Source organism: Theobroma cacao, chromosome 1, assembly GCF_000208745.1.
Source record: "Theobroma cacao cultivar B97-61/B2 chromosome 1, Criollo_cocoa_genome_V2, whole genome shotgun sequence".
NCBI lineage: Eukaryota > Viridiplantae > Streptophyta > Magnoliopsida > Malvales > Malvaceae > Theobroma > Theobroma cacao.
In genome coordinates, this window is record NC_030850.1 from 33,773,924 (window position 1) to 33,797,902 (window position 23,979).

General features: G+C 37.0%; 3 protein-coding genes across 5 annotated transcripts; 1 reads left to right on the plus strand and 2 right to left on the minus strand.

The window, feature by feature from the left end:
• Window positions 246-5,307, plus strand: LOC18613994 (DEAD-box ATP-dependent RNA helicase 31). The gene is made up of 10 exons (XM_007051514.2): window positions 246-1,343; window positions 1,426-1,532; window positions 1,966-2,021; window positions 2,455-2,679; window positions 2,986-3,192; window positions 3,278-3,364; window positions 3,445-3,540; window positions 3,800-4,015; window positions 4,352-4,534; window positions 4,729-5,307. Exons 1-10 carry the CDS (start codon window positions 367-369, stop codon window positions 4,954-4,956), a joined length of 2,382 nt encoding a protein of 793 aa, XP_007051576.2. The 5' UTR covers window positions 246-366; the 3' UTR covers window positions 4,957-5,307.
• Window positions 5,897-13,813, minus strand: LOC18613995. Of its 2 annotated transcripts, none has more exons than XR_001928328.1 (9): window positions 12,673-13,813; window positions 12,198-12,386; window positions 11,758-11,850; window positions 11,468-11,650; window positions 11,278-11,380; window positions 10,988-11,164; window positions 7,858-10,304; window positions 6,697-7,555; window positions 5,897-6,515 (listed from the first exon to the last, which is right to left on the minus strand). XR_001928328.1 is itself a non-coding variant. In XM_018122726.1 (9 exons), exons 1-9 carry the CDS (start codon window positions 12,910-12,912, stop codon window positions 6,506-6,508), a joined length of 4,044 nt encoding a protein of 1,347 aa, XP_017978215.1. In that variant the 5' UTR covers window positions 12,913-13,813; the 3' UTR covers window positions 5,897-6,505. The 2 variants fall into 2 exon arrangements, 1 of the variants encoding a protein (XP_017978215.1); XM_018122726.1 differs by having other exon boundaries at window positions 6,954-7,555.
• LOC18613996 lies at window positions 14,369-19,058 on the minus strand. 2 transcript variants are annotated; one of them, XM_018115510.1, is made up of 6 exons: window positions 18,683-19,058; window positions 16,945-17,698; window positions 16,130-16,654; window positions 15,817-15,876; window positions 15,287-15,703; window positions 14,676-15,095 (listed from the first exon to the last, which is right to left on the minus strand). In XM_018115510.1, the coding sequence occupies exons 2-6, from the start codon at window positions 17,632-17,634 to the stop codon at window positions 14,676-14,678; spliced, it is 2,112 nt and encodes a 703-aa protein (XP_017970999.1). In that variant the 5' UTR covers window positions 17,635-17,698; window positions 18,683-19,058. The 2 variants fall into 2 exon arrangements, with proteins under 2 accessions (XP_017971005.1, XP_017970999.1); XM_018115516.1 differs by lacking the exon at window positions 18,683-19,058 and having other exon boundaries at window positions 14,369-15,095; window positions 16,945-17,634.

The window sequence follows — 23,979 nt, forward strand, 5'->3', positions numbered from 1 at the left end:
TGGTATGCACCATACACACAAATAAAATTGCAAATGGGTGGGTTATATATTGGCCTGCCCAACCCATTTTCATTTTAACCTATGTTAAAACTTAGTGGTTCAATTCTTTCCTTCGGCCCAGATAAATCAGATTTTGGGCAAATGGGCCGGGTTCGCATAGAAATGTTTAAAACCCTTTTCCTCCAAAACGGCGTCGTTTAGATGCGCCCCTTTCTTCGCTTTCAAATGAGTGAATGACAAAAACCTAAAACCCTATCACCGTTTCATTCAAAGACGTTAAACCCTCGAAAATCCTAACTCGCCATTTCCCGTCACTTTGGAAAAGCTGGCACTGCCACCCGGCTGTCGGAAGCTCTGGGTAAACAAATGCCTATCAAGTTTCTGCCACAGCTTCGTCTTCTCAGCCCGTCTCTACCGGTCACCCGTTTCCCCTCTATGAGACCTGGAGCCTCCATTGGCTCTAACGGGTCCATGCCCGTTTTAAATAGGGTATTCCCTTTTAAACTCAAATTCATTGGCTTATCACCTGGCTTTAACGGACATCTCGGTGTGCGGAGCCTCTCCACCAGGTCGTTTCGAACTAGGCCCGGGTCAAGCTCCGAGTTCACTCGTAAAGACAGGGGAGATGTCCGTGCCTCGAAGAGTCTGATCGAGGACGAGGCAGAACTCAGTGACTGGGTCGGCGAGTTGAGAACCGACTCGTTCCGTGGTCGACTCACTAGCGAAGACGAGGAATTAGATGCGGATAGAGCACGTAATAGAGTTAGGAGTAGAGATAGAGAGGGAAATAGGGGTTCCGTGAAGAGGAGAAGAGAGAGTGAGTTCGACAATTTTCGTGAATCGAACAGGAGGGGAACTCGGGGCAACCCGGGCTATTCTTTTTCGAGGAATTCTCGGTTCAGTAAGCGGTTTGATAGTGAATTAGAAGACGAAGACAATGATGACGATGAGGAGGAGGAGGAATCTTACTCGAGGAGAAAAACTCGGGGGGCAAAAAGAGAGAATAAAAAAGTGGATTCAAGGAAAGGAAGGGGGAACGAGAGGGGTTTGAATTCAAGAAATATGGGAAATGGAAGGAGAAATTTGGGAAGAAAATCAAACTTTCGGGAGGATAAAGATGATGATGCTAATGACTTTGAAGAAGAAAGAGGGAGGGTAGTAAGAGCTACTGCAAATTTTCTTAGCGAGGAAGATAGTGATATTAATGATGATGAAGATGATGAAGATGATGTAATTTTTAGGAAGAATGCGAGTTCTGCGCTTGGATTGGATAAGGATGTTAGGCAAACTGGAAGTCCGAGAAGTTCACCAGGGAAATCTGATTCTTATTTGAGTGAATCAAGGTATGTTATATCAACTATTGTGAGAAATGATTTTGATTTCGTTGGCTTTTTCTAAATGTCTGATTTTTTGTTATGCTCGTAGATTTGATCAATCTTCACTATCTCCCTTGTCACTTAAGGGAATTAAGGATGCTGGCTATGAGAAGATGACCGTGGTACAGGAGGCTACTCTTCCAGTTATACTCAAAGGTTTAATTCCTTTACGGCATTATTTATAACCCAAATTTCAACAATGGGATCCTTTTAGAATTTATTGTCTCGTTTGTTACTCTCGAACACTGTCATTGTTAATGATGAGGGTAGCTAAATGTGCTGCAAGAGGGAGCTGCAAAAGGTGTGGGCATTTTTAGGATTCCCATGTTCAATAGTTTCTAGACGATTATCTTTGGAATGGTTAACAGGTAGCCTCAAAAAATTAATTTGTGTGGTTTACATCTTTTCAGCTTTATATTCTGTAGTTTGCCTGACTACAATGTTGGTTTGAGCTGTACCCTTAGGTTGCTAATCAGTTGATGTCATGAAATTCTGAAATGATATTGCCACTGATTTTGTACATTGTTTGTGTGTGCATATTGGTTATCTGCTGATTTTATTCATTATCTCATTGTTTTTCTTTATTTAGGCAAGGATGTACTGGCCAAGGCCAAAACGGGCACGGGAAAGACAGTAGCATTTTTGGTAAGATGCTACTTTTGTATGTTCATGTGCATTTTGTCTGTGTACTAAGGTATTATTATATGCTGCATGACCCATTATTTTCTATTGACCTCTGCATGCCTTCGTATTATCAAAATTAACAAAGCTTTTTTCTTTTCTTTTCCTTTTTTTTTTTTGCGTAAGATCTAAATTATTGTTTGCTTTTTCAAAGAAGTAAGTATCAAAGCAAGGAATCAAAATTGTTGTATTCTATGTTTTTTTTATGGCCTGTTTTTAACTTTGCTGCCCCTTTTAGCAACGCAATTCTGGGCATCATAATTAATTTACTTGAAGTCATCTTTGTATCCATTGCGGGCTGGAATTCCTGAACTAGTGAAACTTACTCCAAATAGTCCATGTTAGTAGATATGTTGGAGTTGTTCACTTTGCTTGCTGCAATGTTCCTTCTTTTCAGCTTCCATCGATTGAAGTTGTTTCAAAGTTGCCTCCTATTGATCGCGATGTAAAGCGGCCACCAATTCATGTACTTGTAATATGCCCAACTCGAGAGCTTGCAAGTCAAGCTGCTGCAGAAGCTAACACCTTGTTGAAGTATCATTCTTCTATTGGTGTTCAAGTTGTTATTGGAGGTACAAGACTTGCTTTAGAGCAAAAACGCATGCAAGCAAACCCTTGCCAGGTGAGTTTGTTGTAATTAATACTTGCTTTCTAATTCACTAGGCCAACTCTTGAACAAAAATATTGATCCTTATTTACATTATAAACTGTTGGAGCATCATTCAATTGGAATGAAAGTGAGAGAATTGAATTGGATCAATGGATCAAAGGATCAAAGTTTAGATGTTTTTTAAACCTATCTAATTAGGGGACCATCAGGTCCCTCTCAATCAAATTCTGGGTCTTCACTGTGAGTTAATACTGCATTTAATATAAATGTCATGTTGTAGTAGGATGTTGTTACATATTACTCCCATTTAACTCTCAGATTCTTGTTGCTACACCTGGAAGGCTCAGAGATCATATTGAGAATACTGCAGGATTTGCGACAAAGCTGATGGGTGTGAAGGTCCTTGTACTTGATGAAGCAGATCATTTATTAGACATGGGTTTTCGTAAAGACATCGAAAGGATAATTGCCTCTGTTCCAAAGCAACGGCAAACACTATTATTTTCTGCTACAGTTCCTGAAGAGGTTTCTATCTTTATCCTTTGTGTGTATTGGCTATTGGTGTTTTACAAATTTGAAGAATATTCTGAAGTTACTAATTGGTGTGAAGGTCCGTCAAATCTGCCACATTGCTTTGAGAAGAGATCATGAATTCATCAATACCGTTCTAGAAGGCACTGAGGAGACTCATTCACAGGTAGATTTTGCACCCAGCTATTTGTTGGGTAACATGGAATTTTCTTGGTGTCTCAATTACTTAAATTTTGGAATTTTCAGGTCAGACAAATGCACATGGTTGCTCCACTAGACAAGCATTTTTCCGTACTGTATGTTCTTCTTAAAGAACATATTGCAGATGATGTTGACTACAAGGTGCAATTTTACTTTACAGGTCTTTGCTTCAGATTATTAGTTAGAAAGTTCCACATAAAGAAATTTTATTTTTCGTGTCTCCAAAGCCTCCGGTAAAATGAAGATAGTGTTGGCCTCATCTTTGAATTGTCTAATCTCAGAGGTTAATATCAAATGTGTTTTTCTCCAAATGTCGCATAATGCTATCGTGCACCTTATATTGCTCATCATTATGTTGATCCTTGGACAAAATTTGTAATATAGCGGCCTATTTTTGCAGGTTCTTGTATTCTGCACTACTGCTATGGTAACAAGACTGGTAGCTGACCTTCTTGGAGAGCTGAACCTGAATGTTAGAGAGATACATTCAAGAAAACCACAGAGTTATAGAACCAGGGTATCTGATGAATTCCGCAGGTCAAAAGGTCTTATTCTTGTGACATCTGATGTATCTGCTCGTGGGGTTGATTATCCTGATGTTACACTTGTCATACAGGTAACAAGGTGTTATTTTTCTGTGGTGATGTAAGTGGTCCCTTTTGTCCCAGTTCTTTTAGTGGGAAAATTTTGTGATATGTTTCAAAATCTGTGGTGGAATGAGGTATTTTGCTTGCCATGTCTGAAATCCCAGCAAGTATCCAAGTGCATTGTTTCTTTAAAAATCCCTTTCAAACCATTCATATGTGCAATGTCCTGTTCAATTTTAGGAGGAAGACAAATTCTTCAACTAGAGCTTTTCCTGTACTTTCTTCAATGTATATTCCTTCTAGAGTACAATAGTTGTCTTCGCAGTTGGCTGTTTTATTTTACAATGTCGTTTTTACCATTACAGGTGGGCTTGCCAGCTGATAGACAACAGTATATACATCGGCTAGGTAGAACTGGGCGTAAGGGTAAAGAAGGGCAAGGTATACTCTTGCTAGCACCATGGGAGGAATACTTTGTGTCTAGTATCAAGGATTTGCCAATAACAAAGGCTCATTTGCCCTCAGTGGATCCAGACACAAAGAAAAAGGTGAGCTTTAAGTAGAATTTTCCTTCGTTTTTGGTCTGTGTTGTATTCTCCTAAGGCTTTCTATTCCCATCGTCATTTTCCTTGCAGCATATTAACTAACATGAAGATTGCTTGATTTTATGTGAAAAGTTTATATACATTGGCAAGTGAATATCCGGGAAAATATTTCATGGTGCTAAAATATGATTGAACAGGTGGAACGGGCACTTTCCAATGTTGAGATGAAGAACAAGGAAGCAGCATATCAGGCATGGCTTGGTTATTACAATTCCACTAAGAACGTAGGCAGGGATAAGTATAGACTTGTGGAGCTTGCAAACGAGTTCAGCAGAAGCATGGGTCTCGACAACCCTCCTCCAATTCCCAAGCTCGTCCTTAGCAAGATGGGCCTAAGGAATATCCCTGGTTTGCGTTCCAAGTAAATCTGGAGCTAACCAGTGATTCAATCGCATCAATTGTCAGTTCATCACATCACCCGTGAATGTTCCTATAGAAGGATGATTGTAGGAAATTCCTTTTGCAGATCACCAGATATAAGAAATTATTAACATTGTCTTCAAATTTTTCTTAGTGCTGTATTCAGATTAATGTGTCTCATTAGTTTGCTTCTGTCGGTTGACAGAAATGTAATCTTTCTATCCCCCTTCTACCAAGTTTCAGCCTTGCTCCCAGGCAAGTGTAAGAAGGCTAAGACCCCGGGGAGGGTAAGGAAGACTTAGTCCCTTCGTTTTAATCTCATTTCTGGATCAATCAACATTATTGCTGTCGTTGCAGCACTGACGACAGCTGAATTCATAGCAATGCCATGGAGCACAAGATACCCAATGATCTCCATTAAGAAAGGCAACAAAAATGGGCAAAGTTTGAGAGTCGACACTCTATTAACCTTCTTCCCAAAAGAGGAAAAAGAAGAACGCAATTTAAACGGTATCATACAATATGATAATCCCCAAAGATATTTGGTTTCTTTATGGAATTGTAACGTAAATTGTAAGAAAATTCTACAGAATTCTGGTTTCCCTCGGCGTCTAGGCCTTCAGGTTTGTTAGAGAAAACAAAACTTTTAGCCTTTAGGTGCCCACCACGCATCAATCCTTCTGGACAAGAAACGTATCTTAACAGGCAAATATTTAAATTAAAAGAAGAAAAAGAAAGAAAATTCTAGCATCATATTTCACTAATCGATCATTTTATACAGTGTGGTTCTTCCAAAAGAAATCATGTTCTGTTGGAAGCTTGATCAACTGAAGCACCCCAGAACCTGCTCATCCACCAACAAGATTCATCTAGGGCAAGAACACATCAATACTAACATGTCATGCATGCAGCAAGAGTACTAGACATAATAATAACATGAGCACATCTGACATCTGGTTTCTTGCTTTGAAAAATGGTAATTCTAAGCAACTCATTTTTTACCATGGCAATGTTATCGATACACTGTAACTTTCACAAAGAAAGTTAACAAAAGCGAGCTTATACACTGAAATTATAAATCAAAAATGAAAAGCCCTATTACAATGTGGGAAAGAAAATCCTGATCATTGCAATTTATAAAATGATAGAACTCAGTTCTAATCCTAAGGAGTTCCTATTTCAGTTACAATGTGCAGAACCCTAAGTTTAAATTCTCTTGCCTCCGAGTCCTGCATTCCTTTCACCATTACTCTGTTATATCTTTGAAAACAGAGCAATTTTGAAAATGATTTTCATCATTCATAGTGTACATACAAGTACAAGCCAAGAAGCACTTCTGACCATCTTGTGAGAAAACCATTAAGAATCACTAAATCAGAAAATTCAATTCTTCCTTTCATTAGTGAGTTGAGAACAAAAAAGCCTGGTTAATGGGAGCTTTTCTCATTGTAGGTTCTCCCACCATCAATTCTTCCCTCAAATGGAAAAGCAAGATGTGGGAAATCCTCATCTTTCAATTGATAATTCTCATGGGCCACTGATCTGGCAATAAAATCAAAGTCCCCTGTTACAATAAAGAAATGAGAGCATCATAAAACAATCCGATTGAAACAAATGAAGGAAAAAATCAGAATATTAAAGCAAGAAATTTAAAAAGTGAGGGTTATGAACCAATTTTAAATTCAATTTTGTTGCCATATATGATATAACCACTAGTTATGGTTTATGACTGACAGACAACCCACCAGAATTATGAGGAGAGCGCCAGCCAGGAAGAGGGTGGCAGCAGAAGATTATGTCAGGGTAGGAGAAGGTGGGGGAACAGGCAGCAATTTCCACACAGCTCATTCAAGTTGGGCCATAGAAATTACTACACCATCAACGGTATTGCTAGACCAGCAATGGCAGTTGGACAATAGTATGGATGCAGGATACTTTTCAGGCTGACTGCTTTCAGTAAGTCTTGTAAAGAAACTACCTCAGAAGAACAAGAAGACATTACCTTTGAAGGTGGGGTGAAGAAGGCTGGTCTGGTGAAGACTGTTGAGCAGAGGAACCATGAAACCTTTGCTCGTCAAATACCCCACCTGAGCTGCTTCCATCACTTAACTGTGATACTTCATTCATGCCTGGAAAACCCACTGGTCCAAGGGAGCCAAACTCGAGCTGTTCGGCAGGGGAACTATAACCAGAATTATGATCGTAAGGATACAGCATGACCACAGACGGAATGGTAGGTCCATTAGATGATACCCCACTGGGGTTCATGGCTGGCAGTGGATACATGCCATATGGCATGCTGGCAGAACTACTTTGTGAAGAGTTAGAGCGGACTGGTCCATTGTGAGACTGGTATGAAGTAAATGAATCATGTCTATGTGAGCTCCAAGGCCTCTCAGCTCTGCTCTCACCAGCAACAGCTGCCAAATGGTCAATCGTGAACCTTGATTTTTCATTTTGATTGCGACTATGGCTGCGCCCAGCAGCTCGTGACTTTGAATTAGCAGTCCAGCTTCCTTCTCTATCACCATGATGGTCATTTCTATCGTAATTATATTTTCCCCTCCTTGTATTTGTGGAATGGCGTTCTCTCATTGGAACTTTCTGAAGTTGAAAAATCATATACAAAAGTTATTGAAGGCTTTAGTGCTCAAGGTTAAATGTCAAAGAAGAGCTAAACAACATTAAGATCACTGCCAATAACTGATGAAACAGACTAATGCAGTATCATATAATCTTATGATCAATATAACACTGCATTTCAAATGATTGACCACTATAACAGTGCATAAACAATTAATGGAGAACGGAAAACAAAACCATGTAACCGTATTACTCTCCAAACCACGCAAAGTTCAAGGGCAGAGTAAAACAGGCTCATTACAGATTGCCAATGTGTGACTTACAGGGTTTGGCAGGTATGTCCCAGTACCACCACGATATCTTGGCATTTCATCAGCATACCGTTGGTATACACTAGCAGGCCTATTTGAAACAGATTGGAATGGAGTAACAGGAACAACACGGGGCCCATAATTCATAAGTTGAGAAAAGAGATTTACATCAGTTGAGAGAGGTCTCCCAGGACCATCCCATGGGAAATGACCTTGTAAACAGACAGGTGGCACCATAACAGATGAAGGATAAATCAGAGGTGGATGATATCGTGAATTTTGGCAAATCCGTCCATACTGCAAGTTTTTCCAATGGCTAGCAATGTCACCATTAAGAATGTCACGTTTGGGCTCAGATGGCTTAAGAGATGCAACCTTTCTTGTAGAACTAGAAGTACTTAACACGTCAGACTGATCAAGTCCCTCAGATGAATCAAAATTTTGACCAGAATCATTGTTATCCAAACCTTCATCCCAACTAAAATGGCTTGTTGATGCATCTGGAGTTCCTGTTTCTGCTGGAATGTTGTACACAGGGCACAAGAAAAATGGAATTGGTGGACCTGTTATTGTAAAGGCCAAGGGAGGAACTCCGGAATTATCCATAGCTCTTTGCCCTGAACCTGGACCTAAAAGAATTGGAGCCATGGGTATCAGTGAATCTGAGCCACTAGTCTGAGCTGCCTCAAATCCAGGCATTTGATGCCTTGGAACAGGCAAAGAACCAACTGGTTGAGGTCCACTAGTTCTTTCTGCCATTTCAGTGCCCACTGTTGGGGGTAGATTCCAGTCTCTGCCATCATCGCCTGCCTGAGAGGAATGTTCAGATACACTTTTACCTTTCCCACATGCAGCAGAGGGAAGCGCAGAAGCAGCAGTTTTCCTACCCCGTTTCTCCCTAGCTGGCTTAGAGACCTTTGCTGATGACCCTTCCCAAGAATTTTCTGATGACGTTTTACTTCTGAGTGAACTACTATGTGAAGCAGGCATGGATCTAGAACTTGCCGTTCTTTCATCAAAGTAAACATCATTACCTCTGTTATCTTGATATTGGCAAACATCTACATGATCTTCCCTATTTGACCCTCGAGTTTCTTTAGTAAACTTCTGTTGGACTTTAGTAGAACTACCAGAGCTGCCTACCCTAGATGAAGGATCAAAATTATAGCCACCTGAAGTTGACAGCTGCTTATCATCTGACTGAAGCATTTCAAAACTTCCATTATCAAGATCAAAACCTCCACTAGAGCCCCTGTCTTGTTCATGCCATAACTCGTGTTCTGCTTCCCCTGGATTCATTTCTGAAGAACCAAAATTTTCACTGCCAGGCTCAATTGAATCCTCTGGATTTGAAGCTAATCCAATGCCAGAAAAATAATGGGCCAAAGGAGAAGAGACCAAGCGTTGGGGAAACATATGTATATTTGTAGGAACAATTCCACCCAAATTTCTCTGATTGTTACCCATTGTTGCAAGACCTGAGGACTGGATAGGAAAAGGTAAGTGACCTGCAGCTAAATTTAGCGGAATAGGAACTTGACCATTAAAGCCATGAGCTGTAGAAGATGCCATCATGTTCACTAGATCTTGCTCTTCTTGATGCATTCCTTGTGCACCTGGAATTGAGGAAAAGTCCTGACCCATAGCTCCCAAGCCTAAATCATCTTGGTAACTATTTAATAGACTATTTGGATCAGCAGTAGCGTCAATGCTTTGATGGGTTGAAGTGTGCCTAATAGATGAAGGATCATCACATGAAGACTTAATGTTATTGCTTGCTGTCATATCAGATTCCATATTCTTCCTCCCGTTATTATCTGACCTCATAGAAGCAATGTGGGTTTTCCCACTCTCTGGCACTCGGTTCCGCCTTCCTCGAGAAGCAACTTCCCCATATGTTTCAGTAAGCTCAGGACTAGAACGTGTCCTTGCAAAAAGATATCTTCCTTGAACATCAGTTACAATATTCTCTGCTTTAGAATTTCTCTGCCCTGTATCATTATGCACATTCTGATTGGAATTAGAATCCCGTCTAACCTGGTCAGATGTATTTGAGTTGCTCATGCTACCATAACTCTTTTGGCTTTGAGCACGAGAAGCAGTTGATACATCACTAATCTTGCTTGTGCATTCTGATGGATAATTAACATGCTGTGAGGAAACACCACACAATCCTTGTGCTCCTTCGGCTTGAGTTTCATGCCCTGAGGACATATCATTTACTTTGCTGCTTGAATTGTTCCTGACATTCTTAGATCCATGAGTGTGGTCGGAATTTGACAATCCCAAGCGCCACAGATCATTCCTTGGTGCATCAGGGCGTTCGCCGCTACCATGCCTTTCCCATGTATTCATAAAGAATTGATTTACTTCATCATATAGGTCCTCTTTGGGATCAAGTAGTCTTGCCAACTTTTTAGCCCCAAATGCAAATGCACTGCGAATCCTAAAGAAATTACCTGGAGGAAAGTATATTATTTATGCACAAGAAAACCTATTATTAACAACGGATAGAGCCAACCAGAAAATTGACAACTCAACTATTCCAAATGCAGTAAAACTTTTGAAAATATTTACATAGTTGTACATGTAGAAATTTATAAGTGCAAACAGCCAAGAAAACCTATTATTAGCAGTGCATACAGCCAACCAAAAAATTAACACTCAATTATTCTAAAAGTGGTAAAACTGTGAAAAACAAGGTTTACATTGTTGTACAAGTAGAAATTAAAATAGTATCCAAATCTGATTCTGACATGCTTAATCACATAAGGTTCCAATAAGTGCCAAAATTGTGCAGAAATAAACAAATCTACAACTCTAATTGTTCGCTATCACCTTCCTTCCCTCCATTTAACAGTCTCTTCACCTTGCTTCTACCAATTAAAGTTCAATATTTTCAAAATTTCTTAATCATGCGATTCTCTTCAAAGTTCATTGCAGCATATCTCTTCAAAAGGACAATTTAATATATCAAATAGTTATGTCAAGGATAGAGACTTATAAACAACAACAGCATGTGGCCATAGTACTAGATGCAACAACAAGGAATTGCCAAACAATTTAAAAAAGCTTACAAAAAATGCAGAGAAACTTCAAAAAGTACAAGAAGTAACCACTAAAAAGTTATAAATGTAGCTACCTTTACTAACACTACGTCCAAGGTTGTTATTTATACGCAAAGGATCGATCACATTGAAATGTTTAGATACAAAGGGTTGGCCCTGATTTTCTTGGCAAACAGCATATCTTGAACTACAAGTATCAAGAAAATATTTGCTAAGTAACAACTCTCCACCATCTTTTCGAGGAGGTTCCGCTGCAAAAAAGTATTTCAAACAATATAATTATGACTAGAAAACTGGGATACATTCTGTAAGTGGAAGCTTCTTGTTCAAAGCTTAGCAGAAGATATTCCAGAAATTGTGGTACCTGTTATGTCTGGCAGCGAACTAATTGGAACAGGACCCCAAAGGCTAACACAAAAATTTTCCCAATCAAACTTGCTAAAAAATTCAAGAAAATAATACAGGACCTACACATAAAAAGGAAAAAAAGTTCAGACAAATGAACAGACTCAAATGCAAAAAGCATAAAAAAATAGAAAGGTAAACATAACCACCTCAAGTGGTCCAGAAAAGGACTTATTGAAAACATGGAATATGTAAAGAACCAAGGTTTCCAGGGCATAAGTTGAGATAAGTCCATGATGAGCACCCAATATACGGCTCTCATAATAACACCATGCCTTTATCAATATGATGCTACGTTTGAACAAATGATTCTGGTTTATCAAAAGATCAACCTACAAACATGGACATTAAGTTAGGTTTAAACTTACACAAATTCCAAAAAGATCTACCACTACAAAAACAAATGCAAACATGCAGTGGCAGGTTTTGCAGCACTAACCTCTTCAAGGAAACAAAGAGTACATAATCCACCAAGCTGATTAAATGAAATGTCTACCACAATATTTTCTACAAGACACTTTATTATCTTAACCTGAAAACATATGAGAAGGGAAAAAAACATATCAAAATGAATTTATGTATTAAGATAATAACATTAAGCAAATGTGTGGAAGAATTCTACAACTAGTTTTATGCTAGACACTTCAGACACATTAAGAAAAGTAGGAAGAATACAACTGAACATAAGGAGTCCCCACAAACAAATGAATCAGCATATTACCAAGTGTCACAAATGTGCAAACTTTAATCAAAGAAATCTGGAGCGGGAAAAGATACAGAAACATTGATAGAATGGTAAATAAGAGATCCTAAGAAGAAAAGACATAATGCCAGGTGCCTAAGAATTGCAAAGAAATGGGCGTCTCATTATGACTTTACCTCAGCCTGAATGTACTGAACTTCTTTTACTAGGAATTTAGCATTCTCATTTTTCTCTTCATTTTCCAGCATATCGCGAACCTGATGAGCCCATGTATCCTTCAAATTTTGATTCTCACTGAAGGCCGTTAAGTCAATATCCCCATCAGGCAAATATGTCTTGAGGGGCACAGACCCGAAAGTAAACACCTGTCCAACAAAAATAATCACAAGCAAGCAAGCAACCGATATTAAAATTGATTGATGAACTCAATACGCTACTCCATAAAAAGTTAAAAACTTCATATAAGTAGCATTCATCCCTTCACTGTATGACCTGAACATGAAATGTAAAGATCGAACTTGTTAATCCTTTCTATGAGTGCCACTTATCCATCCTTAACATATTTAGTCAAACACATCTATTCAATAATTCCATCTCATACAATGGCACCCATTTAGAAAGAAATTATAACAAAATGGCATTCAATTGGACCTGACAAGGGAAGCATTGGCAGATGAGGCCCTGGACATATTCAGCGACGTCTTTACGGCGCTTTTCCGAGGGTGCATTGGGTTGAATGCGGGCAATCAGGTCAGCGGTTCTTTCCTCAGCCTTCATCCATCGCTCCGAATCAAGTATCTGAATCACCGAGGCGGTTTCGTTCGGTAACAAACCGTTCGGCAATAGCTCGCTCGGTGGCTGCTGCGCCGCCCACCCTTCATTCTCTTCCATACAATCCTAAACCACTTTTCCTCCCTAACAACTTTCTCAACCCTCCCAACCGGCACAAGGCAACCGAAAACAAAGAAAATAAATTTCAAAAATTAAAAAAAAAACTAATCCAAGAAAAAAGATGGATTGTTTTTCAATATGTACGGTTTTCCTAGTAAATCCACGATAAGGGGAAAAAAAAGGAAGAAACTTTGAAATTAGTTTTAGTTTTTTGTTTTTTAACTAATAAAGTAACAACCCTAGAGTATGTTAACGTTTTAGAAGTAATAAAATGGCAAGAACAGTAAATACTGCCAAAACGAAGGGGATATTCCAATAAACTTCCAAGGTCAAATGATAAAAGGATGTAAGTTTTTTCCTTTCTTTTCTATTCGATCAAGAAAATCTACAAAACTTCAATATAAAAAGCCCTAGAAATAAAAAATATGAAACTGGAAAAAAGAAAAAGGAATAAGGAAACCCTAGAGGGTCAGCAAAATGGGAAACAATGGGGCCGTGAGATTATCAAAAACCCTAAATAGAAACTGCACCAATCCTGGAAATTGGGAAGTGTCGGCGAATCAAAAAAGGAAGGCCAAGAAGGACCAAATAGCAAAATGTAAAGAGAAAGATTGGGGAGAAATGTAAAAATGGTGAAAACAGGAAGGGTTGTAGAGGATCAAAAGAATGCTTATTTAGGTTTCTGGTGGTGAAAGACAGAGAAAGGAAACAGAAGGGGGGAAGAGAAGGGGGTCCGTTTGGTTACAAGAATAAGGGATTGTGGAGGCGTGATAGAGATATAGTAATTGTTTGACGTTGAGGAAGTTTGTGCATTTGAGGGTTCTTTTTAAGAAAAAAAAAATTGAAATTTAATTGAGAGGAAGAGGATGATAGAATCTCTGGCAGAGAGAGAGAGAAGAAAGAGAAGAGAGAACAGAAAAAGACGAATTGAAAATAGAAAAAATTATTTAAAAGAAAATTTCTGCACTCTTCTTTAATTAGTCTGGCCTGTCGACAAAACCTTAGGCCCGCTGATTTGTAGGCCTAATAGCATTGGGCCGGTAATGCCTGCTAACTCAAAGAATGGGTCAGCTAGTCTTGCATCTTTTGCAGTATTTCCCTCCTTGTGTAAACCAACTCCCATGATTAAACTCGTAATTAAGATAACAAAAAGCCTAATCTAGGTTATTCACTTTGTTAACTTGTCATTAAAACTTCTTTTCATACATCAAACAGCAAAATCTTTGGTGCATTGCCATGTTATTACAACAAGAAGACAGGGAAAAGAAAGAAAAGGAATTGTAATTCTAGTAGTAAGTTTAGGGTTAAGCTTGTTTCTTTTTATTTCCTTTGTTTTTTGGGTTTAGTTTTTCTCTTTTATGCCTAGTTTAGGTTTCTTCTTATTAGTGATGCATTGATGCACTCTTTTGCACTGTGTTGGGAATAAAAAGAAAAACAAAGCGTCGAGTGAAGACAAGAGAACATTGACATTTCATTAACACTTAAACAGTGTTAGCCCGTGATGAATAACATGGAGACAGAGCCAAAAGACTATAATTTCAGTGAATTTACAAGGGTTTATCTTTCTTTTTTCTCTTTCAATATCATAAAAATCAGGGGAGGGAGGCTTGGAGATGCTGGATTTTGACCTTGGATTTTGTATTTGCCATTACATTATGGTAAAAAGGGGGACAAAAAGGAAAAAGAAAAAAGCTCAGACTCTGCTATGTGTTATCAACATCTTTTGTATATCTATGGAGCAACCATGGAGAAGTCTTCAGAGTTCACACACCGGTCATTATCTCCTTATTTGATAACATGCTGCTCTCTAAAGTTCTATCATGGCTCCATGAGTGGGGAGATGGCGAAACAAGCAATGGCCACAATAAGCTTCTCTGTATCCTCGCCCGGCGGACATCCACCCTTTTGTCTTGCCTTAAGACCCCATTAACTGCTTTCAAGTAGTTGCTGGAGTCATGATCTCTTAAAATAGTACCTTCTGAGCCATAGGCTGTAAGATCGCTGAGAGTGTCCAATGGATGGGGGCAATTAAGGAAGGCCCTAAGGGCCTTCGTGGAGTATTCACAATGTGTATTGTCCAGAGCATAAAGAGCACTTCCTGGAGGGATTAGTGGGTGCGGAGGTGATAACTTCTCATTAGGTTGGAGAATGAATACTTTGCCTAGTGGTGTATACAAAAGTTTCTGCATTAACAAAAAAATGAATGAGTTAGCCTAGCAGTGGAAAGATCATATTCGTAAAAGCTATTTTTCCAATCAAAATCTTAACTTCAAGTACATTTCTGCATATGATTAAAAGGGAAGTCTACATCTCCCACTTGCTGCAACTACGCATGATTCTTATTTTGATAAGAAGCGTTTAAGGAAGTACTTACATTTTTAAGCAGACAGGGGTGAGATCGGAGGGAACCAGGCAAACGCTTGAGGACAACAGCCACATGGTTCGGATATTTGCAGGAGAAGGCTCTAGGGACAATGTCTCGGTGCATCATCACACAATGAACATGGTTCTCATCTAGACCCAATTCATCTAGTATCTTTTGGCCTCCGCAGAACACAAACGGTGAGCCAAAAGTGACAACTGGTCGAAGAGCAGAAGGCTTTACAACCTTCCTAGTTAGCAGCATCAAGTTAACTAAAAGAGAAAGACTACCCCCAAGGGAATGACCGGTAAATTGAAGCTTTGCACGATCTCCATGCCTCTTCAGATGGTCCATAATTTCTGGCATGAGTTGTTCGTAAATGCCCTTTGCAGCTTCATAAATTCCTCTATGAACAAGCACATCGGTTCCCTACAAAAGAATAATAGATGTTAGATTTACAGTAACTCTTCTAAGTCTCCCATTAAGGTTAAGGAGTTCTCATTCGGAGTTCTTAGACTTGTTACTCAAGCAATTAAGCTCACCTCAAAATTAGTAGGCTCAAAGAAAAGGTTTGCCTGCCATGACGCTAGAGAGTCTGACCCCTGCAACTCAAGTTCAATTAGATCATAGATGCAGATATCAATAAATAATCTAGGAGATTTCAAGATTCAATAATTTGATCTTTCCTCGTGAGATTTTGTCTTAGAACAAAATGTTCTGAATTGAATTATAATAGCATAAGATATATGATGATTTGTGCATTAGCTGCTATATCGGATTAATTGTTGCTTGGTAAATGTAAATGCTGGCCTATCAACGGAAAATGAAATGAATGACAAAGTATTCAACTTCTACCTGAATTACAAAAGAGCGGGTATATGTGCTTAAGTCATCACAAACAAACCATTCACAAGGCGATGAGTCTAGCGACTGAAGGTCCTTTGCTGTCTCTTGTTTTTCCCTCTCCCCAGCTCTAACGACAGCGGTCATTGCTGATGCTGCCACGTAAGCAGCCACCTCTGAGTTATATATTCGGGGCGAATTCTCCCCCTCCATTTCTGGCTGGTCTCCACATCTGCATGAATCCGTGCCACCAGCATCCTCCTGTGACTTAGAGCCAGGGGACAATAGGCCTTTTGCCCGTGACTGAACATAGCATGCAGCTGAAGCAGCAATTTCATAAACAACAGATAAGCGGATTGGGCGCTTCTGCTCTGATCCCTCAGCTTTTACTGACTTCGATTCAGTATTTTCTGAGGCAGCAACAGGTACGCGAGTAGAGTCCTGATCTAATTTTGCTTTGATTGTAGCCGCTTCTGCTTTCTTTTCTAGGGACGATGTTACTAACCGTAGGCCATAATGTTTTCTTAAATCCTTTTCCTACATATATATTCCTAGAATGAAGTTACTCTTTGTGCAAGAATAATCGATTGATTTGGTTTGAAACTTTACTGATACAGATGTTTAGGATGGAATATAAAGCTTTAAATTTTAGTAAGTAATGTTTAAGACTACTCCAAACACTTGATGCTAGACATATAATTGCAAGACCAGACATATAATGCAGGGTAGTGACAGAAATCAAAGAATAGTTCTAAATTCTAAACATCAAAAACTTGACCAATTGGGAGAAACATGTCATGTGAAACAGAAATATGAAAGATGCATACCCTAATCTCTGGTATAACATACGCTATGTTGCACAAGAAGGCGAGCTGAGAAAAAAGCTTGGTATCGGACCATGGCACCCGAGCCAATAATTTCGAGAAAGATTCACGGTCATATTTCACTTCACCTCCTCCACCTCCCTCTTCATCCGAGTCATAGTTCACCTCACAGCCACCTTCGTCTCCATCACCATCGCCACTTTCATGCTCATCATAAATCCCAACTCCATCCACGCCCTCTTCTAGTTGTTTATAATTCCAGCGACGTCGAATCTCCAGCAACCTATTCACCCAATTCGCTCTATTGATTTTATTCTCTTCTTCATTGTTTTCCATGGAGTTCTTATCAATATTCACATCCTTGTCCACTAGACTCAAATCCTTACTCGTCTCCAGGTCAAACAAAAATGATCTAAAAGTGTTTGGAATTATGGAACTGGATATTTGGAATGGGAGCGTCGGGAAAATCCCAACAGAACGGCTATACTTCAGGGTTGGTTTTGTTGATGCAGCACGTATTCGATTGATAGAGTAACAGAGGTGGTTATCCGAATAAGACCTTTGAATGCCTACACTCTTATGAAGGTTTATGCCAGAGTGTGATCGGCGAAGGCCATTGATCTCTTCTTTGCATCCATCTTTCGCCGCTGAGGCAGCTTGAGAGGTAGGGGTAGTCATCGATGTGCATGCCATAGCTTTGTATCAGGTTGTTGATGCACAATTAATGGCGGTAAACTGTCACCTTAGGCTGGCTGGCCTGAAAAAATAACCAACCTTCGTTAGAGAAGAAACCTATGCCATGGGAAGAGTGTGAGCTGAAAACCAGGGGTGTTGGTAGCCTTCTTGGAAAGAAATAAGAGTATGGTAACGAACATTATAAGGACCCTGTGTGAAGATCTATGAAACCAGCCGTTGGTAGCAACAAGGTTCTAAGATGCATCAATGTTGTTCTGTAGTAGCCAAATTACCAAACTAAATAGGTGTTGGACTTCACGAAAAACTGTGGTGGAGGTGTTTTTGGGTCATTGGCCATATGCCTAGTTATATACGAGATTGTGTTCCCATTATCCATAGACCATAGACCTTTAGACCGTAGACGATGCTTTTGTCATCTAGTTTCATTACATGGCAAATGTTGGTCGATTAAACACATTTTGCACTTTTAACTTTGACCCAATACTTGAATACGGTTTTTTGTGGACACCACATGCCACAAGACACTAGTATCGATGAAATCAATGGTGTCCTCGTTAGTTTGAATCTCCCAGACTTCAACTACTCCAATAGGACAAAAACCATCATTTACTTCAATCTACCCTATATTTTTGGATGATCTCATGCACGGTTTATGTTGATAAAATTTCAATTCGAATTCAAATAGCTCAGACCCATTCTGCATCTTCCTCTATATTAGCTGCAAATATTCAGGTAATCAGGTTTAGCAAAAAAAATAAGCAGGGTTGAACTCTGAGGTACTCCTATATTGGTTGTAAATCGAAAGAAGAAAAACAAAAACAACACCACACTGCACCCATAGCCATCTGCCAACTAAATAAAGAATGATATTTGCTAGTCGTGCATGGAATGTATGAACATTTGAGGGTAGAAAAAAGTAGTTGTGATACAAAATAAAAGGGAGAATATGTCGAAAATAAGGCAGGTACTTTGGTTAAAACTCAGAAGAGACGGGATAGGAAGAATGAGTCCTAAAGAGGAGAGAACAAAAGTTTTTGTCTCGTACCTGTAAAGAAAAGACGCTATCTTGTTGATCTCTACGGCAGCTTTCAGACTTCTAACGTTTCAAATTAAGCATCCTCCATACTTGAAAATCCCCGTCGCCCTCTCACTACTTTGCTACAATTCAACGAATAGCCGGTTGTTAAGCCCCACACTGTAATAAAATACCGCCATGTCCAAGAACTAAGACTAGGATATCCTCGCAATCTGCTCTATTTAAATGGAAATATATGAATGTTTCCCAGAATGTTGTAAGAATCCAAAAGCATCTAAAACTCCTGTATATTGCAGAGTCTCAGTGCTTTTCTAATATGATGTACTTATGCTAATATTCAATCGATTTCTCCACCAATTCGAATCTTTTAAAGTTTAAACAAGCATGTCTCACCATATAAATTTCCCATCTTCTTATTCTATTTCCCTTTCTCACATAAAAGAAGCATACATGTTTTACATCATTTTTTAAAAAAAGAAAACATGATGTAGATTTAACCTGTTAACATCGAGAGACCAATCTATGTTTATTTTGATTTTATGATTTTCTGTATTAATTGGAAAAAAATCCTATAATATGCTACAGTAAATTCAATGGGAAAATTATAACATAAATTAAGAAGAATAATATTGCCATAGACACATTTAAGCAAATATTAAAGATATTATATTAAAATAATTTTTTATTATTTTATTATATTTAATCAAATTATATATTTTTATAATTAATAGTTAATTATTCGTTATATTTTAAAATGTTACTTATTATGTTATATTAATATAATATTATTGTGAAAGATGAAAATATTAAAATATAAAAATTTAATTGAATGTAATAAAAAATTATTTAATTTTTTATATAATTTTAAGTTAATATTAAATAATAACAAAAAAATTTTTGCTAATTTACATTTGGTAAGAATTGCATAAAACAACTATCTGAATAGTTAGAGTATCCGATTGTTTTTTCCGCCTAATATAGAAATCTTTCCAAAATCAATAGGCTCTAAAACTAATTAATTGCTGAACTTTGTTCTTGTAAATAGACTGTGTAAAAAAGTAATTAAAATACACGTTTAAAAGCCTCCTTTTTGTTTTTCTTTTGAAAGTTTGAAAACCAGCGGTAACTCACCCTCGGAATCCTCGCAATTACCCCAGCTTGGAGCCCACCTCTTTGAAACACAAGATATATAGCAATAGGCATAGATTAGTGCTCCAGATTAATGATTAATTAGCATTAACACAAGCACTTTGATCATCAATCTCATCAACGCATGAAGATTGAAAATAACGACATAATTATTAAACATTTAGTTTGAAATTAATATTCCAACATTAGTCATAAATTGGTTAATACTTTTTATTAATTAGAGATAAATGTGTTTAAATAAAAATCATATATAGAAATTCCATGTGTTACCCTAAAAAAGCACGTGTTAAAACTTTTTAAACTTTATGTTACTTATTAACATGCGTCTCTCGCTCCTCTCATTCTGTTTCTTTTGCTCTCTATCTCCCACAAATAACCATTTCATTCTATTTTAGATGTACTAATTAAAAAAATCTTTTAATTAATATTTTTCATCATGCATGCGAATGAAAAAGCATGCACCACAAGTTAAATTTAAATGTCAAAGCATCTTTGGCAAGAATCAACAATGCCCATAAGCCAAAACAGAGGAAAAGTAAGAATTATTCAAACTCATGTGTACCTTCGTCCACCATCGATGGATGCCGCCGTAACCTAAAGGAGGAGACGACAATGCCAGCGAGAAATTGTACGATGATCGCATTGGAAACCGAAAGACGATAACGTAAGAGAAAGCGGAAACCCGAAAGCTTGATCACTAAAAAGGAATGGATTCAAAAATGAATGTCCAAATGTGTTTTGCAGCTGAATTCTGACGGGAAACTGAATTACGTGAACATTTTTTTTTTTTAAGTATCATGTGTTACGAAAGATTGGTGTATGCTTTTTGGAACAAGAAACTATTTCTTTTTGAACGTGAGATCTGGTTTGCTACAAATGGAACGGAGTCAGGAGTGTAGTTAGCTATAACGGAAGCGATCAAAGAATCAAAAGAGGAAGAAGAGTTTGGATCCAGGGAATCTGTTTACGTGGACAAAGTGGCCTTCAATACATGAATTTTTTTGGACATAAACGCCCCTCATGTCTTATAAAATTACTTAATTAAGTCCATCTCTTTCTGCATTTTTTCCCAATAAAAGTAGATTTTATAACACTAGTATCTTCATTTCATTTTTAAGATATTCTAAAAGAATTTACATATGCTTGTAAGATATTGTATTCAGTGCATGTTTGGCTTAATTTTTTTTCAATTTATCTGTCTCGTAAAAATAAAAGTCAGGTCCAACATGATCTTTTGATAAATTCTTTAAAAAAATAAATTTTTTTAAATAATTTTTAAAAAAAGAGTTTAAAAAAAGCTTCAAAGATGGGTTTTTCTTCTATTTTTTTAAAAATATAAGAGAATTTTTATTTTTGTTTCAAAAATATCTTTATTTGTTAAAAATTATTACAATATTACCTTCTAAAAAAATAACTTCTATGATAATTTTAACAAAAATTATAACTTATTAAAAAGAACTTATAAAAAAAATTTATTAAATAATTTTAACTTAATTTTAAAAATTATTATTTTTTATAATAATTTTTAAATTAAAAAAAGTCATACTAAACAGATTTTGAGTCGTTGCGAAAATTAACAGAATCTTGATGGCCGCGTGAGGAAGGTGGAGGCCGACTTCTGGAAGAGGGCGTTTGAGATATTTTGTTGCTGGGTGGAGGGTAGAAACGTCAATCGCAGTAGAGCCCGCGCGGCCAAATGTGCGGTTGCATGAAGCGCTCACTGCCATTAGCCTCCACATTTACCCCATCTCATTGGCTTCCTTTCTGCTCTTTGCCACTTGTTTCCCGCCCATTCTTAACCGCCTGGTTACGGCGGACACACGAAATCGAATATTTTGAATAGAAAGCAGGCACCCTCTTGGGCTGCCTTAGAAATCGCCACGTACCCCTCCCAAAACAAAGATTCTTCACATGCCCTTCCACAGCAATGTACGATCGCCACGCGTCATGCGAACAAGGGTTGTCAGCATTCCTATCTCTTGTTTTTTCAATTTTTTGTTTAAAACCTTTTTGACGAAAAAAAAAAGGTTTGATTTCTTGGCACATGTATACTTGCTAATTGGCTGTCCTCGTTCCATTTTTTCTGCCTTTTCGTGATTTAGTCTTAAAAAAATATAACAATTAAAATTTTTAAAATAAACATATAATTCATTAAAATGTAATTAAAAAATTAAAATAAGAATTTCATTTATAAAATTAAAATTTTTTACCAATATATAAAATAATACTTTATTTTCAAAAACAATAAAATTATAATAATTAAGGACAATAAGAAGTTTGGACGTATTACTTGAGACTCACGTCTGCTCATGTCTTCAGCATGTCTGACCCAATTGTTCAATAATAATTGATTGGATAAATCGAGGTTTTTGGACTGGTCTGGTGTGAAATTATAAGTTTCGTAATTTTAAATTGTCAACGGCTTATATTATAAAAAATTTAATGAAATTAATTATAAATTATAATATTATTACAGAAAAAAATATTGTAGTAAAGTTTATTGTAACAAGTTATTGTAATACGTAAATGTAAAATCATAAGAGCATGTTTGGTTGGAGAGAATGAAATAGCTATATATTTTTTATTTTCGATATAAAGTTATATTTGGTTTAATAAAATAATTATTATTCGAAATAGTCATATTCAAAAGAAGCATGAATAACCATTGTCAAGTCCTCTCGATAATGATTATACCAAATTATTAGAAATAAGAAAAAAAATTGATTAGATAAATATATTATTTTACAATTTAAAAAATTACCTTATAAAAAAATACCAAACTTATTTTTTTCTCTCTTCCGCACTCATTATCTCTTTAAAGCATTGTCGTAACATGTGGGTTAGGGAACCCATCTGCCAGACGTCGACGAAAATAATGTGGTGTGAGAGTCGCCACCAATCTTTTTTATCTAGATGTGATTAGTCACCTATTAATCCGATTTTAATCGACGAAGTCCTAAATTAATTTTAGGTCCGTCGAAAGAACGAGAACTTATCCACGTTTTTTAGAGATGGGTTCGGGAGTGCGGTTACGCACGAAAAAATGTTAGCACTTTCGTGGCGCCCGTTCCACGAACGGTACCATTTAATCTTAAGTTATCCTATTATAGCCTACTTTTGATTTAATCCCTACTTATTGACTAAAATTTTTATTAAATTGGCTGACTGAGTCTTTTATTCTGTTTTACGTATGCACATGATACAAGCGTAAAATGATGTCATGACTTGTTTACTTTAAATAATGAGATTGGCAGTCTTTATTGAAAAATTATTCGAAGAACATCCCAACGCTTTGGTGAAGTCTCGAAATTTTTCTCACCTAGAGATATCCCTAGAAGAACTCTTCTCTACAAGCTCTTCGGGGAAATCCCATCATCGGAACTCCCGCACCATTTGCAAGATAAATATGGCATGCTATGACAGGATAAAATGATGATGTCTATATGCACGCATTTATTGACTTAAGCAGTTCATAATTCATCCAATAATTTATCACCTTATTTATATATTTATTTTGTCATTTTTTATGGATTATTTATTTATTTTATTATTTTTTTTTGTTTTTCTATTTTCTATTTAGATCCGTATATTTTAATTAACATTGTTGATTAACATTTAACTTTATTATATAACTTGTCGAATAAACAATTAATTAAATTAATGGTTAACTTAATAAAAATTTTTAATGATATTTATTTGCTGATTAACTAATTACACTAACTTAGATTTAAATGTAACATTATGTAGATTTATTTTTCTTTATTATTTTAGCGAGGATTATTTGAGTTAACGGGTATTGAAGTTTAGAGTTCGAATTTATCTCGACGCTTCGGTAAAAATCCGTCTCGTACTTCGTATTCAAAAGAAATCCACTTAAAAAAGGTAACTCTTTACCTCTCTTAGGTGAAATTTTTCAAACGATCATTTCATTTTTCCTTTTTTATTCTTCTCATTTACTTACCATTATTACTATATTTATTTCTTAAAAAAAACTAAATCTATTACGGATTTTTTTTCTATTTATTAACTTATTTTAATCTTTTCTAAACCATGTATTTTACTATTATTTTTGTTATTATTACTATCATTATTATTTTTTGATTTTTAGCATTAAAAAGAGCATCCATAATATATATATATATATATATATATATATT